We start from the raw sequence: 16,030 nt of genomic DNA, 5'->3' as shown, positions 1-16,030 counted from the left end.
TATACACTCTGTGTGTGTGTGTGTGTGTGTGTGTACACATACATATTCCTTTATAATTTTTTAGACTGGTAATTCCTTGGTTCTTTCTGCTCAGCCCTTCGTGTATGTAACCCAGCGAGATATCCTATTCTTTAGTCTTGGTGAGATTTGTGTGGCGTTATTCCAGTATTGATTATAGGCCAGGTGTGGTGGTGCATGCCGACCTATAATCCTAGATAGACAGGAGGCCAAAGTAGGAGGATCACCAGTTTGATGCCAGCTTGGGCTGTTCAGATTGTTTGGGCTTCTGCCAGCCTAAAACCTTTCCAAGCTATGTAGAATTGTAGCTCATAGATTTGTTGATTAGAAATAGGAAAAAAAAATCGAGGAAAATGGATTTAAGGAAAGGGAACAGTGAAAGATAACATGACTGTTTTCAAGCTCGTAACTGATGGGCTGTGTGTGGTCCTGGTGCATCTCGTTTTCACAGCTTCGTTTCTCTTCAAAGTAAAGTACCAATTCTGGCCTTTTGAAGTTTGGCAAACATTTTGTGGCTCAGAGATGTGCATAGATTTTGTCATAAATATTAAAAATTGTGTTTGGGGTGGGCCATACTGCTCAGTGGTCCTTTCTGTTCATATATTGCTTTTAGAGAATGTTTCAATAAGTAGTCACACTGGCCTCAGCCTGCAGTGTCCTGAGGGCTGAGATTAATAGCCCAGTGCCATTTTGTCTGGTCTAGATGTGAGGTCCTGACTGTTAATTCCCCGCTACATGGTCAGGTGCCAGAGACCCGAATTCCATCAACTGCTCTTCTCCATTACTAGCATTCAGTAGTTATTCCCAGGTGTGAGGTGGTGGTCTATCTCTTTTCAGGTAGAATGGAAGAGTCTCACTTCAATTCTAACCCGTACTTCTGGCCTTCTATCCCCACAGTCTCAGGGCAGGTAAGTGGTGTTTGTTTTGTTCTTCCCAGTATTTATTTCAGCTCTGTGAAGTAAGTTCTTCATGATGTTCTTAACTGTATGGAGGCTGAAGCAAAGTAAAACACACCTTGTTTCACTGAGTCCGCTATCACTGAGAGTCCCATAGTGTCTGGGTCTGACTCCAATCCAGAAGCGCAGATATCAGCCCCTTGTTCCCTGATCTCCAAGGAGAAGGCAACAAAACATCCTTAGGGAACAGACAAAAATCAGGCCTGCTCAGTCTGAAGAGGGTACTCCTCTTCCCCCTCCTTTTCTTTTAGATTGAAAACACAATGTTCATCAACAAGATGAAGGATCAGCTATTGCCAGAAAAGGGCTGTGGACTGGCGCCACCTCACTATCCCACTTTGCTGACAGTGCCTGCCTCAGTGTCCCTGTCCTCTGGCATTAGCATGGACACAGAGTCCAAGTCAGAGCAGCTGACCCCACACAGTCAGGCATCTGTTACCCAGAACATTACTGTGGTCCCTGTGCCATCTACAGGACTGATGACAGCGGGTAAGCGCCCTTGCTTCTCTCCAATCTGAGGTGTTGATCTCTCACGATCAGGACCCCAGTCTGGAGGGCTCTGCGGACATGGGGAGTGGGGTATGTGTTTAATTCCTCAATCAGATTTTTATTAAGTGCCTACTGTGTGCCTAGCAATGTGCTAGGCATTGTGGGGGATACAAAGAAGTAGAAGATGCGGTCCCTGCCTTTGAGGAGGTGACATTCTTTCCTTCTCTGAATCAAGGAGTCTCCTGTTCTCAGAGGTGGAGAAGAGAAGGGAGTCAATCAAGGGGTAAATCTCACTGTTACCAGGGGTCTGGGGACAGGGGTTAGCAAACTATTATTTTTGTACAGGGTTTGGGATTTCCTGAATAGTAATGGGCTGGAGGGTGGTGGTGAGGGATTGATTAGACACTATCTGGGGGAAATGAAATAGATTAGGTCAGAGGTGAACAGCATGACCCTATCTCCTTTTTCTCCCAATCCTAGGTCCTGGTTTGGTAATCACATCCCCCTCAGGCTCTCTTGTGACCACAGCGTCATCAGCTCAGACCTTCCCTATATCGGCTCCCATGATTGTCTCAGCTCTTCCCCCTGGCTCACAAGCCCTACAGGTGGTCCCTGACCTCTCCAAGAAGGTAGCATCAACCCTAGCTGAGGAAGGAGGCGGAGGTGGTGGTGGAGGTGGCAATGTGGCTCCTCCTAAACCTCCTCGGGGCCGCAAGAAGAAGCGGATGCTGGAATCAGGGCTTCCTGAGATGAATGACCCTTATGTCCTTGCCCCTGATGACGACGATGACCATCACAAAGATGGCAAGACCTACAGGTAGGAATCAAAGCAGGGGCAGGATGGGTTGAGGGCCACTGTTTCAAGCTTCCCCTATCTTCTTTGGGTCCTGTCCCAAGTCAGGCTCTGCTCAGCAGCTGTCCACCTGAGAGCCACTTGCATGTCCAGGTATCCTGTGATAGGAAGGTGGAGCTCCTGGCACTTTAGCTGCTTAGCCCCTTCTTCCATGCCCACCCTCCCTTTAAAACTCAGACGTCATGATTCTTAACTGATTTTTGAATGACAGGAGAGTTTCTCTCTTGCAATAAGGCTTCCAACTGGGCTCCAGACAATGTCTGCAGCTCCCCCCTTTTCCCTTTCTGTTTCTTATTTTCCAAGAAATCTCTCTGGTAAGCATCTTACCCTGTGCAATCCATTGGCCCCTGCATGGTTTGGGGTGGGAGGAATAGCACACTTATGAAGTGACTTGTTTGCTCCCTTTCTAACTCCTGGAAGTCATTTTGATCCTCCACTTTCTCTCACGTTGTTGTTCCACAAAAGCATGTGCATATTGGCACGTGGCCCTGTGTACAGAGAAACTCCTTGCCCTTAGAAAGGGAAATAACTTTAATCTCCCTGAGAACTTTCAGGGTCCCTAGTGGGTTTTGGACACTTGGTCCCGATGTACAGAATGGGTTTAATTATTATCACAGCCTTGATGTATATAGACAGGGGCAGATTTGCATGGCTGGGAGACTGGTTCTGTCCTTAGTGTACCGAGATGGGCAATGTTGTTCCCATTTTAGGAGCGAAGGGAACTGCGGCACAGGAAATGGACAGAGCCTTGGGCTCATGGATTCAGTTCCCGGCTCCACCACGAACTTGCTGTGTGACCCTGGGCAAGTCCTTTTCCCCTCTCTGCGCCTCAGTTTCCTCATCTGTAAAATGGGGAGAATTCTTTGTATGCCTCCCATTTGTTGGGAGTATAGATAATTTTTAACATGTTGGGAAGGTCAGAAAGATTAGAGTTAATCATTACGTAGCATTATCTACTTGAATTGTATAGTTCTATTGAAAGTATCCACAAGTACACTGTTTAAATACCTCTTTCTACGTGAAAAAGAGGGCGGTGTTGCTATGCAGAATGTATTGAGCACTGCAGAATTCCAGCTGTAATTCAGAAGTTCATTGTAGCTTTATTATTACAGGTGTACCCCACTTTATACAATAAGTGTTCCTGGAAAATGTTTACATCATACCATATTATAAAGGTACCTGACAAGTTTGATTCATTTAAAGGCATTCTTTTATTATATCAGTTGAAATGAAAATCCCTTATTACTTGATTGTGTAGATACCTGGATTTTTTTTTAAAAATGTATTTGCTTAAAGTGAGGTCATTGTGACATGAGATGCATTTATATTCCATGTTGAAGTAGTGGAGGCAACCCTTCTGGTTGACGAGGGTCCTCAGTTCTGCCAAGCTAATTTTTTTTCTCCATGCTAAGTTCCCCAACTCTGTATGAATATATACATGTATATGTATATAAAGAATTGTGAGTACATAGTTGGAAGGACGCCTTCTAGGACCTTCTGACCTTCTGTGTTTTTGAAATTCTTGAACGCCCCTATACTTCTTAAAAGGAACCCTGAAGTTGAACTCTGACTAATTATGTCCTAGTTGAAAAACATTCCATCAGAAACTTAAAATTCTAAAATCCAGAGGAATCTTCCAAATCACAAAGAATCCTGACTTTCTTACTGTGCAGTTGAACTTAAAAAAAATAATCCTGATTTTTGTGTATTGTACGTCAACTACTTCTTCCCAGTTGTCAGTAGCATGGCTGGGTATTGGAGGAATTGGGTGCTGTTGCTATGGACAAGTCAACTTAGCTCGAAGTCTTTATTCCCATTTACATAAATGGGAAGGTCAGTCAGATCTACTGTGTGAAAATATTTTGAGGAGAAATCTGAACATTTAAATTGTTTTCAGCATCTTAGGAAAAAAACTGGTATAATAATTCAAAGTGACTGTTGAATCCCAGCCATTATATTGCATACCATTCTCACTGTATCTGATGTACGTGGTGTCCATTGAAGCAGTGGACCAAATGATGTGCGGGCTAGTGTTCCCTTCCCACTGCCAAAACTGTCCTGAATCAGCTAACTACTCAGCACCCTACAGTAAAGTACTTATTTGACTTCCTAGGACTTCCAGTTTTTAAACACAGGTTAAATATTCCTTGTCGAGAAGTGGTCAAGACTGTCTTTTTTTCAAATTTTGGAATATTTGCACATACATAATGAGATACCTTGGGGATGGCGCCCAAGTCTGATCATGGAAATTTGTTAAGCTGGATGTGGTACCTGGAGCACACCAGCAATCTCAGTACTCAGTACGCTGAGGCAGGAGGATCAGTTCAGTGCCAACCTGGTCTACGTAGCCTCTCAAGCCAAAACCAGTTAGCTGCTGTGGGGCTGCTGTGGGATGTTGGGTCTGTCAGCTGGTCTTAGTCGGTGTGACATTTCCTCTCCAGATAGTGGCTCAAGCCTAGGAGGGCTCTCCCTAACACTCTGGACTTGCTCACTCTTTCTCTGAAGTTTCTCCGACCCATGTAACTGCTAGACCCTCCTGTAGCTGAACCTTCATGCCTAACTCCAAAGATACGGCTTTCTTCTTTTTTGTCTTCCTCCTTTAGACATCTGCCAAGCTTTTTTAAAGCTTGCCTTCCCTGCAGTTTTTCTTTTAAACTTTAGTAAAATCATGTTCAAGCTTTAAATAAGAGAAAGACGTTAATTTGTTTCAAATTATATATAGGTAGTCTAATGGTAATTTTACATAGTATTTTTAGTGAGCCTGTGTTTTGACTTCCATCTGTATCATAAAGTAACATATAGAATTTTCCACTTACAGTGTGATGTCACTGCTTAGGAAGTTTTAGAGGATTTCAGATTTTTAGGTTTTTGGATTAGGGTGGCAAAGCCTGTACTTTAATGGTCACCTGAGATCAGTGCCTTCACCTGGTAGATAGATATTCAGCCTCTGCATGTATATTTCTAGTTCTAGGCCATGGTGTTAGCTTAACATTGTGGTATTATAGTGAATAGCTTGCCCTTTGACAAATTGTTTTTGGAGCTTTGGGGGTTTCTTTTTATAGAATTAGGAGAGTACCTGCCAGGTTATTCTGAGTAGAAACAAAGGTGCTTGAAAGTACCTCCCCTGTCCTGTCATTCTCAAGCTGCCTCATGATGGCCTCCTGACCATTGTCACTGGCATTCCCGTTAGGCCGTAGGATCTTTTTAGACTTGTTATTCTGTTGCCAGTCTTTTCTTTTGTTTTGAGACAGGGTCACATGCAGCCCAGGCTGGCCTTGAACTCTGGATTGTCCTGCCTTCTACTTCTTGAGTGCTGGGGTTACAGGCATGTACCATTGTACCCAGTTTGCCAGTCTATTTTCAGTTAAGTTTCTCAAGATTCTTCTCTAATTAAAGCTTTGAAGATATTCTTCTGATTCCTCAACACAGGGCTCTCACTGTAGCTCAGGCTAGAATACAAGCCCATCACAGACCTGCCTCAGTCTCCCGAGTGCCAGGATCATTTTCTTTTTCATAATGAACTTCAAGGGTGATGGGATTTGAATTAAAATATATGAATTAAATTTAATACTTGAATTAAAATGTCTTGGGGCCGAGGATACAATTCAGTAGTAGAGCACTTGGTATGTGGCAAGGCCTAGGTTCAAGCCCCAACACTGTAAAATCTGCAAAATTTTAGTTATCTAAGGAACTTACTTTGCACTTGTGTCTTATAAGTGGAATTATGTCCAATTGTTAACTGCAGTCTTTATAAAACATTTGTGTTGTCATTGGCTCTCCCATCTAAACTGAGGTTGTTAGCAATAATGCCATTTTATTAATAAAGAACATTTAGCTTACCTTTGGTGGTCCTGGGTGCTTGCTGGCCCTTCTAGAGGCAAAATTAATATCTTTATTTTAAAGAATAGAGGACTGCAGTCTAGGTTAACAGGCAACCTGTAACTAACTCTGTTGGATTAGAGCCCAGGTATCTAGATTCCCCATTGACAGTTTACTTTTGACCATGATGATCTTTCCTGCAATGTTTGGGTGTCTCAGTCTATAGCCAATGACTGATAAACTGGGAGTCTTTTCTTCAGACTTACATACAGTAAGTAGAGAATGAAAATTGGTTATCAGTTACTAGAGTTTTAGTGAAAGCATTAGTACAGAGACCATAACAGCAATACCATTTTCTCAGAGGGAATTTGTTCTAGTCTTGGTCTCAGCTATTTTCAAAATTCTTCTGAAAAGAATGCAAGAATCATTATCCCATACCCTTTGATTTACAAAGATAAGGTGAAGAGAAGAGCAGCTTACCCTAGTGGCCTGGCTTCCAGGCCACCTCCTTTTCTGCTAACTCAGAGTGTGCCATGGCAAAGCTGTTCCTAACTCATGTATAAATAACTGTTACTCAGTAAAGTCTAAGGGGATGGGGCTCATCTGATATTGTTGTGTAGTGTCAGAGCAGGAGTGACCCACTGGTTCAGGTGACCAGTCAGATTCTATTCAGGTGCCAGCATTGGCTTCATGTGCTAAGGAAAAGAAAGGTGTAGCATTGCGGTCATTGCTTTTCAATTCTTTTATTCTTGTTAAGGTTTAAGGATTATAATCCAGTACTAACCGTTTCCTTGGCTTGTTTTAAAAGTGGTTCTCATTTGATTGGCTTGAGGCTGGGGGCAGAGGCAGGTGATTAATGAAACATCAGCTACAAGATAGAGACCAGATATGGATTAGGAAATTCTGGTACTTTCCATCTCCATCTCTTTAGCAGTCACTATAATAAGGAAGTAGGGGAAATCACTAAGAAGCCAGTTGTCTGCAGATGCTGTTTTCCTTCTTTATTGCATGGCGGGGAGGGGCTTGAGAATGTCATGAGACCAACATGGAGTGCTAGGAGTACCGTGAAAGGTTTGAAACCTTAGCTGTGCCAATAAAGTCTACATCAGTGAATGCCAACCTCTGGGTTGTGTCCCCTCTGGGGGTCACACAACCCGAACAACCCTTTCACAGGGGTCGCCTAAGACCATCGGAAAACAGATATTTACATTACGATTCATAGCAGTAGCAAAATTTCAGTTATGAAGTAGCAATGAAATAATTTTATGGTTGGAAGATACCACAGTATGAGGAACTAACTGTATTAAAGGGCCACAGCATTAGGAAGGTTGAGAACCACAGATCATAATATCTACCTGTCTTATTGGGTATTTCTGAGTGCTCGGCACTGTTAGGCTGGGCATGGAGGCACATAGCTATAATCCCAGTTTGGGGAGGTAAGAAATAAGAGGGTCATGAGTTGAAGGCCAGCCTGAGCTACATAATGATTTCAAGGCCAGCTTGAGCTGCATGAGACCCTTTCTTTGAAAAGAAAAGAAAAGAGGAATAAGGAAAAGCTTTTATAAGCCTCACTATGTAGTTGGAACACTACATGGGGTCAGGTAGAAGTCTCTTGGCAGGATTGTGAGGCTCAGCAGCGCCTCCTGGTGGAAAGCTCTAATGTTACCCTTGCTTGGCCAGGTGCCGGATGTGCTCACTGACCTTCTACTCAAAGTCGGAGATGCAGATCCACTCCAAGTCACACACCGAGACCAAGCCCCACAAGTGCCCGCACTGCTCCAAGACCTTCGCCAACAGCTCCTACCTGGCCCAGCACATCCGTATCCACTCGGGGGCCAAGCCCTATAGTTGTAACTTCTGTGAGAAATCCTTCCGCCAGCTCTCCCATCTGCAGCAACACACCCGGTAAGGTTGCTCCTCCCCTCACTCACCTGGCTACAAAACACCCAAGACCATGTGGCCTGTGCCAACTGTTCTCTCTTTTGCCTTTTGAAATCTTAATCTCTCTTGTTACTGTCTGAAAATTAAACTGTATCCTAGCAGTGGGGGGGCCTTGAAAATTGTTATTTCCAGTCCCCAACTCTGGAACGATTTTTGTGGTTTCTCTCTGTGTCTGTTTGGAAATCCTCTACAGAGCAGACCCTGCTTTTACTATATGCTTCAGTTCAGAGCCATGGTGTGCATTCAACTTCAGGTCCAGGGGAACAGGCGGTATTGGCCTATGTTCAAATTGCTATTTGGAAACAGGGTAACTGTGGTGAGTGTGCAGCCTTAGGAAAAGGCCGAGGGTTGACAAGACCGAATACTGTAAGGTTACCGAGAGCCGTGGGTTGCAGCTCTTCATCATCTCACTGCATTCTAGCCACCGACTTGCAGTCAGCAACAACCTAGACGTGGGTGTCCTCTTCATTAGCCTCTCCAGCCGGAGCTTTATTGGGAGGAGGGAGGAGGGGGTGCTCTCATCCGTCAAGCAACATCATTTCACCCAGCAGAGCGCTGAACCCGTGGTGTCGAACTGCTTCCTCCTCCCCCCTTCCCTCCTCTCCTCTCCGGCAGGATCCACTCCAAGATGCACACGGAGACCATCAAGCCCCACAAGTGCCCACACTGCTCCAAGACCTTCGCCAACACCTCCTACCTGGCTCAGCACCTCCGTATCCACTCGGGGGCCAAGCCCTACAACTGTTCCTACTGCCAGAAGGCCTTCCGCCAGCTCTCCCACCTCCAGCAGCACACACGGTAAGGGAGAGGGGCGGGCTACTGATCCCGCCCCGCTGGCATGCCCTCCCCACCCCCGCCCCGGACACATACAACCACCCGCATGCGGGGGGCGGGAGTGAGACCTGGCTGGAGGAGAATGTGACCGCAACAGAAAAGAAGTGGATGCTGAGAGCCTTTCTGGAGCACAAACTATCAAAAAGACACAGAGATTGTATTTCTTGATTGATTAAAGACAGAGAGAAACTCGAAACAAAGAAGACGATTTCCTTCACTTTTCTCCCTGAAAATACCAAGCACACATCTTACCAGATTTCTTCTTTGGTGCTGAAACAGAGACATTTGGTTTTAGAAGACCTACCTCTAGCCTCAAGACACCAGTTATGAGTGGGAGATATGATCAGATTTTAGTTGGCATCGGCCTGGATACACTCAACAGCAACAAGCAAGATTCCAAGGGCTGCCAAGAGTAGAGCACAAAGGGAAACTGAACTAAACATTCAACAAGAACTGGGAACAGACTAAAGAAGCTCCTGCTTCATAAATAGGATGCTTGCATCGAATCCATCAATACGGAGTCTCTAAGGAGAAGGGGGTCTGACACTCGAAGAGCTGATGGTTTCCTTCAGTGATGTCTCAAGACGAAGTGGAGTCCAGACTCCTGGCAGTTGGCTATCTTCACCCTGCTTCTTGTGGATGTGATGTTCTTACCCAAAAGTGGTCAGACACAGCCTTGAGGAGTTTGCTGTCATCGTATATTTGAGACTTTGATCGTAGAGACAGTTCTGAAGTCCTTGAAAAGAAACAGATATTGGTGCATCCTCACATCTGGGCTTGTCTTAGTAAATATAGGGTCCTGTGGTGTTGGGGAAGAGGTTAGATTGATTCTAACTTCAGGATTTCCTGTCATCGGGGGCTTGGATTGCAGGGGGGTAGGAGAGGTGGGGGAATCCCTAGGAATTTCCATGAGTTTCCACTAATGTCTCTTCTACTTTCAACAGTCATTATAACCTGTCCTTTGATTTCAGAACTATCTCTGACTGTGATGCTCAAGGTTGAAGGCACAGTTTCTGTCTGTAGGGTGGGGACCAAGGAGGAAATGTTGTGTATTTTTCTTTTTTCTTACAATTGTAGTTACTTTTTATTTCTGAATATTCACCACGGGATGGTTACTGTAGGAGCAGATATATGTACCAAATCATGACCTGTATCCTAGATGCTGAGGCCTCAGTCGCTCTTCTACCAGCACAATGAGGCTCTCCTTGAGCTGAGTGCTACAGGCAATAACCAGAAATCAGGCACTAAAACCACTCCAGGTCAGAGGAGCTAAAGCTAGTACCTCATGCAGGTTCCTCAGGAGGCAAACCTGAAGAGCCTGTGGTCTGGTGCAGAGCTGGTCTTTGTGACCTTTGCTGACGTCCTTACTCTCTTCTGTGCAGAATCCACACCGGTGATAGGCCGTACAAATGTGCACACCCAGGCTGTGAGAAGGCCTTTACACAACTCTCCAATCTACAGGTGAGTATCTGGTTTCCACATACGACCTTGGGTTTAAGACTTGGGACTGACATTTGGCGGAGAACTAAATTCTCTTTAAAATTACTGAGATGAAGCTGGGTCTGCTAGCCTTTGATCCCAGCTGTTTGGAAGGCAAAGGCAGAGTATCCAAAGTTCAAAGCCTGCCTATGGTACAAAATGTGTTCAGATCAGTTCTGGCAACTTAATAATAGTGTCTCAATTTAAAAAAAAAAATAAAAGGGTTGGGGAGTTAGCTCCCCAACAGATAATAAAGTGCTTGCCACAAACATGAAGGTGTGAAATTGATCCCTAGAACCTACTTTCAAAAAACAGAAACTAGTAGTTTTGGTATGTGCTTGTTATCCCAGCACTGGGAAAGTGGACAAAGGCAGCTCTTTGGAGCTCTCCAAACAGCCAACTTAACCAAATTGGCTAGCCCCAGACCAATGAGAGACCATCTCTGAGAAAACAAGGTGGGTGGCTCCTGAGTAATGATTCCAAAGTTGTCACTGGCCTCCACATGCATGTACACCTGAACATACACCCAGAAATTTTTTGAAAAACTAGGGGCTTGTTCATTACTTCTCTATCCCCCATTGGCTCTCTAACTCCACTCCTCTTTCTTCCTTGTATCCTCAATTTGATCACCAAGCCTATACTTTTTGCCTATTTGTTGGCCAATCAGCTTTTTTTTTTTTTTTTTTGGCCAATCAGCTTTTACTAGCCATTGAGAGTAATACATATTCATACTGTACAAGAGGATCGTTCTACAACATGTAACTCCAACTCCAGGGAACCCAGTGCCCTCTGACTGCCCAGGCGTCCCTACAAATATGCACATAAAAATGTTTAAAATCCGGTGACAACCTGAGCTCCATGAAAACCTCTCAGAAAACAAAAAAGCAATCACAATATATAAACCAATTACATGTTAGCATTAATAGAACACAATTATTCCCAAATCCCACTAAAGGAACTTAATGGGAAAATGGTACTATTTCACATTTTACAAGTTTTCTTTTCCACAGCCCACTCTAGGCAAGCACCTCTACCACTGAGCAACATACCCAACCCTTGTGATTTTTTTTGTTTGTTTTGTGTTTTGGTTTTGGTTTGGTTTTAGTTTTTCAAGACAGGGTATCTCTGTGTAGCTTTGGAGCCTCTCCTGGAATTCACTCTGTAGACCAGGCTGCTCTCAAACCCACAGAGATTAACCTGCCTCTGCCTCCCAAGTGCTGGGATTAAAGACTTGTGCCACCACCACCCACCTGATTTTTTTTTTTTTTTTTGGTTTTTTAAGACAGGGTTTCTCTGTGGCTTTGGAGCCTGTCCTGGAACTAGCTCTGTAGACCAGGCTGGTCTTGAACTCACAGAGATCCGCCTGCCTCTGCCTCCCGAGTGCTGGGACCCACCTGATTTTTTATACTTAAATGGTGTGTTGTGTAACTCAGGCTGGCGTTGGGACCTACCATCCTAACTCTTCAGCCTTTTAAGTGCTAGGATTGTAGGTATGTGCTGTTATGCCCAGGATTTTTGCAAGTTTCAATCTGTTGCTTGGCTAAAAGTGAACATGTTCTTTCATCTGATAGTCTATAATATGAAAGAACAAGAGTGCAAAGGCAAACACTTATATTTTACGTGTGTAGATATGGTTATTTGTGCCTGAGCATAGGTAACACTTGAGGGTCTGTACCTTCTTGAGACTGTTCTTTACCACAGCTAGAGTTCACCATAGTTGCCTAGACCAGTAAACCTTTGGGAACCTCATTCCTGCCCCGGCACAACACCCCATCACATCCAGCCCTTCCGTGGATACTTAGGATCTCAAGCAGGGTTCTTAATGCACAGCAAACGCTCCACCTGCTGACCCTTCTTCTCGGTCCTTGTCTTATTATTTTGAAGAGTTTTTATTCTGTGAGGCCCTGTAAAGGGTCGGGGAATCCCAAACCTCACTTTAAGAGCCACTGGAAGAGGAAGACCAGGTAGGTGTAAGTCACTGTAACTTTTAGAACCTTGGTTGTATGCCTTGTGAGATACAGTTCCTCCCTTGGCAGTTTCACTCAAAGCAGCTCTACTGCCTTATAGAACGGGAAGCTAGGATATCCTGTGCTTACCTCAGGGCTCTCTCTCCATAAAGGCCAAGGAAGGAACAGTATTCATTTTGGTTTCTCTCATTTGTTTGCAGTCTCACAGAAGGCAGCACAACAAAGACAAACCCTTCAAGTGCCACAATTGTCACCGAGCGTACACAGATGCAGCCTCACTAGAGGCTCACTTATCTACACATACGGTGAAGCACGCCAAGGTGTATACCTGCACAATCTGTAGTCGGGCATACACATCGGTAAGTGCTTGGTATTTTCTTTTCCCATGTCTGAGTCCCTTTTTGATGGAAATCTTTTGTGAATAGCTCCACATGTGCTTGCCCCTGCTCTCACTTATTAGAGTCAGTATTTAGAGATAACTAGCACCATAAGCAGTGATTCTTTATTCTAGACATATAAGGCAAGGTTTTGTGATGAAAAAAGGTTTCGGATATTTTTTATGAGATTCTAGAACAAGATTATCAAATGGCTTTACTAAGGAGACCTTTGAGAAAAATAACTTTCTCTACCAGCTCGGTGTCCATGGTGATTTTTAAAGGTCCAGCTTTAAAGCATCCCTTTATAGACATGACAGTGAGGGTCCGGCTCCAGAGCATCCCTTTATAGACATGACAGTGAGGGTCCGGCTCCAGAACATCCCTTTATAGACATGACAGAGTGAGGGTCCGGCTCCAGAACATCCCTTTATAGACATGACAGTGAGGGTCCGGCTCCAGAGCATCCCTTTATAGACATGACAGTGAGGGTCCGGCTCCAGAACATCCCTTTATAGACATGACAGAGTGAGGGTCCGGCTCCAGAGCATCCCTTTATAGACATGACAGTGAGGGTCCGGCTCCAGAACATCCCTTTATAGACATGACAGAGTGAGGGTGCATGGTGGTAGTTGCAGTTCATGTCTTTCCCTTCCTTTCATTTTAACTTCTTTTTGCTGTCTTTCTCAGGAAACATATCTTATGAAACACATGCGCAAACACAACCCTCCTGATCTTCAGCAACAAGTGCAAGCGGCGGCGGCAGCAGCAGCAGTGGCCCAGGCTCAGGCCCAGGCCCAGGCCCAGGCCCAGGCCCAGGCTCAGGCTCAGGCCCAGGCCCAGGCTTCCCAGGCATCACAGCAGCAGCAGCAGCAACAGCCTCCACCACCACAACCACCACACTTCCAGTCACCTGGGGGAGCTCCCCAGGGTGGGGGTGGTGGGGACAGCAACCCGAACCCTCCACCCCAGTGTTCCTTTGACCTGACCCCCTATAAGACGGCAGAGCATCATAAAGACATCTGCCTCACTGTCACCACCAGCACCATCCAGGTGGAGCACCTGGCCAGCTCTTAGAGATCCGTACTGCCATCCACTGGAAAGAGGGAGAAGAAGTTCTGGTCCCTCCTTTGTCAACTCCTCTTGGTGGGAAAGTTCTCTTCTTCCTTGACAAGTCCTGTCTCCAGCTCCTTGGTCCTCAGGCATGGCTTCCTTCGCAAGATAACCATCCTTAATCTCAGCTGCTCCTGATTGACAAAGGGATCCTGAGCTGATAGTGTTATCCAACAGCCCCATCCAAGCAGAGCTTTAAGACTGGGGGTTGGTGCTTGAGAGAGGATCTGCTCTGGCCTCACATCTTGTCCAGTGTGGGCACTTACCTTCCTCTCTTCTCATCCTCAAAGTTGGGGCCGATAGAAGGCTAGCGGCTGGTCCTCCCAGATAATACAGAAGGAAGCTCTAAATGCAACCAACCTTCCGTTCTATGCTTACCTGTAAAAGAACAGGTTTTGCACGTGGCCTGACCCCTGTGAGCCATTTTCTTTCCCTTACATGGTCTCACTTCATATTGGGTGGTGACTTCCTTTTTATTTGTAAGGAGGCCAGTAGGCAATACATAGTCACCAAGGTGCCAGAGACTCTCCAGGTGATCAAGGGTGGTTATAAGAGTGTGGGTTATGATTTTTCCTTGCAGCCTCCTTCTCTGCCAACCAAGGGCCTATATACGTTGCCTCACCACACCAGTCCAAGGAGCTATGGGAGCTATGTTCTTTGTAAAACCCCAGCCAGGGTATTGCAGAGAAGGGAGAAGTCAGGGCACATACAAGGACTGGACTTAGCTCCCTAGGTGCCACGGTCAGATGCCGGACATGGATTTATATATAAATATATATATATATATAAATATATATATATATATACCTGCTCATCACGGCCATCTTTGTTGTAACCATTTCTGTGTTTATAAATGCATTATCTCAGAATTTTCATATTGATGTTTTATTTTTGTCTTATTTTTCTCCACTTTGTCCTCTGGCCATGGCATTTTGATTTTCTTTTACCTTTTAATTTTTTTAATCATGGCAGATTTCAGAGAAAAGAAAATTAAAATAATCAGGAATTATACAGTTGTTATAAAGCAATTTAAAAATGAAAAAAATCTTATGTACAAACTAAGGGGTGTTTTTAGAACATTGTATAGAAATAAATTCATGTTTAAGGATGAGAGCAGTGAGCTACTGATGTAAGCTAGCATGGGAAAAGACTGTTTGGGGAGATACTAGGACAGTATTTAAGGACGGAAACGAATGTGTGAAGAATGAATGCTTGTGTGATAAGCCTCCATGTGACTCTCCAGCCATTTTAGGTTTAGGAACATTTGTGTATAAATTCTGCCATTGGGATTGCATTGCCTACATATGTGAGAGCAAGGTTTTGTTTAACAAAACAGCTTATATTCCTTACCCTTTGTCCTCCACACCATCAAAAACAGGGGTGGGGTGAGGGAAGTACGGCCTCTTCAAAGGACCTGCATTAATTGTGCCTTCCCTATTGTCCAAATTCTACTGGGCATGTGTACATACACATGTGTTATTAGACTGCAGTGCCTAAGACCAGAGGTTTCCAGTGAAGGAAACCATAGCCAGCTACTGGGCTTAGGACTGAAGAGAATGCAAAATGCAGTGAGCTTCCATAACATGGTGGTTATCATGCTCACCTCACAGTGGAAGACAGTTGTACTGGACAGAGCATGACCAAGGCTCCTCACAGTCCACCATGAAAGGATTCGGCCTAATTTCCAAGACGGCTTCATGAAGATTAAGTCTGATACAGTACTGAGAAAGTTGACAGAAGTTCTCAGACCTGAGAACTGACCCACAGTCATTACCTAGTGCTGTGGAGAAGGGAGTTCCACTCAGCTTGTGACTAGGCCTCTAGGACAGTTCTCAGCTTGCCATTGTTGCTTAGCTTCTTGATGCTTTTCCTTCTCTCGCTGACTGCTGAGTCTCTGTCAGCCCTGTTTTCATCACAAGAATGGGAATAAATACCTTTGTGGGTGAATGTCCATTCCCACTCTCACCCAGTGATAATGTTGCCTACTGCTACTCACTGTATAGAGAGGAGTGGGCAGAGCTTCAGTTATCCCAATAGCATGCTCTTATAATTAGAATGGAGTCCACATCCTACTCCTGGTGCGTTAGCATCTGCTCGGTAGTGAGCCACCATTTTTTTTTACATATTTGCTCTAAGGAAGCTAAAATTTTATCCTAAAAAAAAAATGCTGTGTGGTGTAATTACTGT

The 16,030-nt window shown here is 44.7% G+C and overlaps 1 protein-coding gene across 18 annotated transcripts in view; it reads left to right on the top strand.

Moving 5' to 3' along the window:
• The window catches only part of Znf384 (zinc finger protein 384), a 31,359-nt gene extending 16,641 nt beyond the window's left edge, over positions 1 to 14,718 (top strand). For 10 of the 18 annotated variants that reach the window (XM_075982754.1, XM_075982770.1, XM_075982756.1 and 7 more), the window contains 10 exons: positions 856 to 926; positions 1,226 to 1,463; positions 1,699 to 1,746; positions 1,944 to 2,280; positions 3,027 to 3,119; positions 7,816 to 8,040; positions 8,692 to 8,874; positions 10,293 to 10,371; positions 12,557 to 12,715; positions 13,421 to 14,718. In XM_075982754.1, coding sequence (XP_075838869.1) covers positions 861 to 926; positions 1,226 to 1,463; positions 1,699 to 1,746; positions 1,944 to 2,280; positions 3,027 to 3,119; positions 7,816 to 8,040; positions 8,692 to 8,874; positions 10,293 to 10,371; positions 12,557 to 12,715; positions 13,421 to 13,807 — 1,815 coding nt within the window. In that variant the 5' untranslated portion in view covers positions 856 to 860 and the 3' untranslated portion in view covers positions 13,808 to 14,718. The remainder of the gene's footprint in view (positions 1 to 855; positions 927 to 1,225; positions 1,464 to 1,698; positions 1,747 to 1,943; positions 2,281 to 3,026; positions 3,120 to 7,815; positions 8,041 to 8,691; positions 8,875 to 10,292; positions 10,372 to 12,556; positions 12,716 to 13,420) is intronic. The other 8 variants (XM_075982761.1, XM_075982762.1, XM_075982767.1 and 5 more) reach the window with 8 other exon arrangements.
• Positions 14,719 to 16,030: the final 1,312 nt, after the last annotated feature.

This window comes from Microtus pennsylvanicus, chromosome 8 (assembly GCF_037038515.1).
Source record: "Microtus pennsylvanicus isolate mMicPen1 chromosome 8, mMicPen1.hap1, whole genome shotgun sequence".
Lineage (NCBI taxonomy): Eukaryota > Metazoa > Chordata > Mammalia > Rodentia > Cricetidae > Microtus > Microtus pennsylvanicus.
This window is presented reverse-complemented; position numbering and strand designations above follow the sequence as displayed.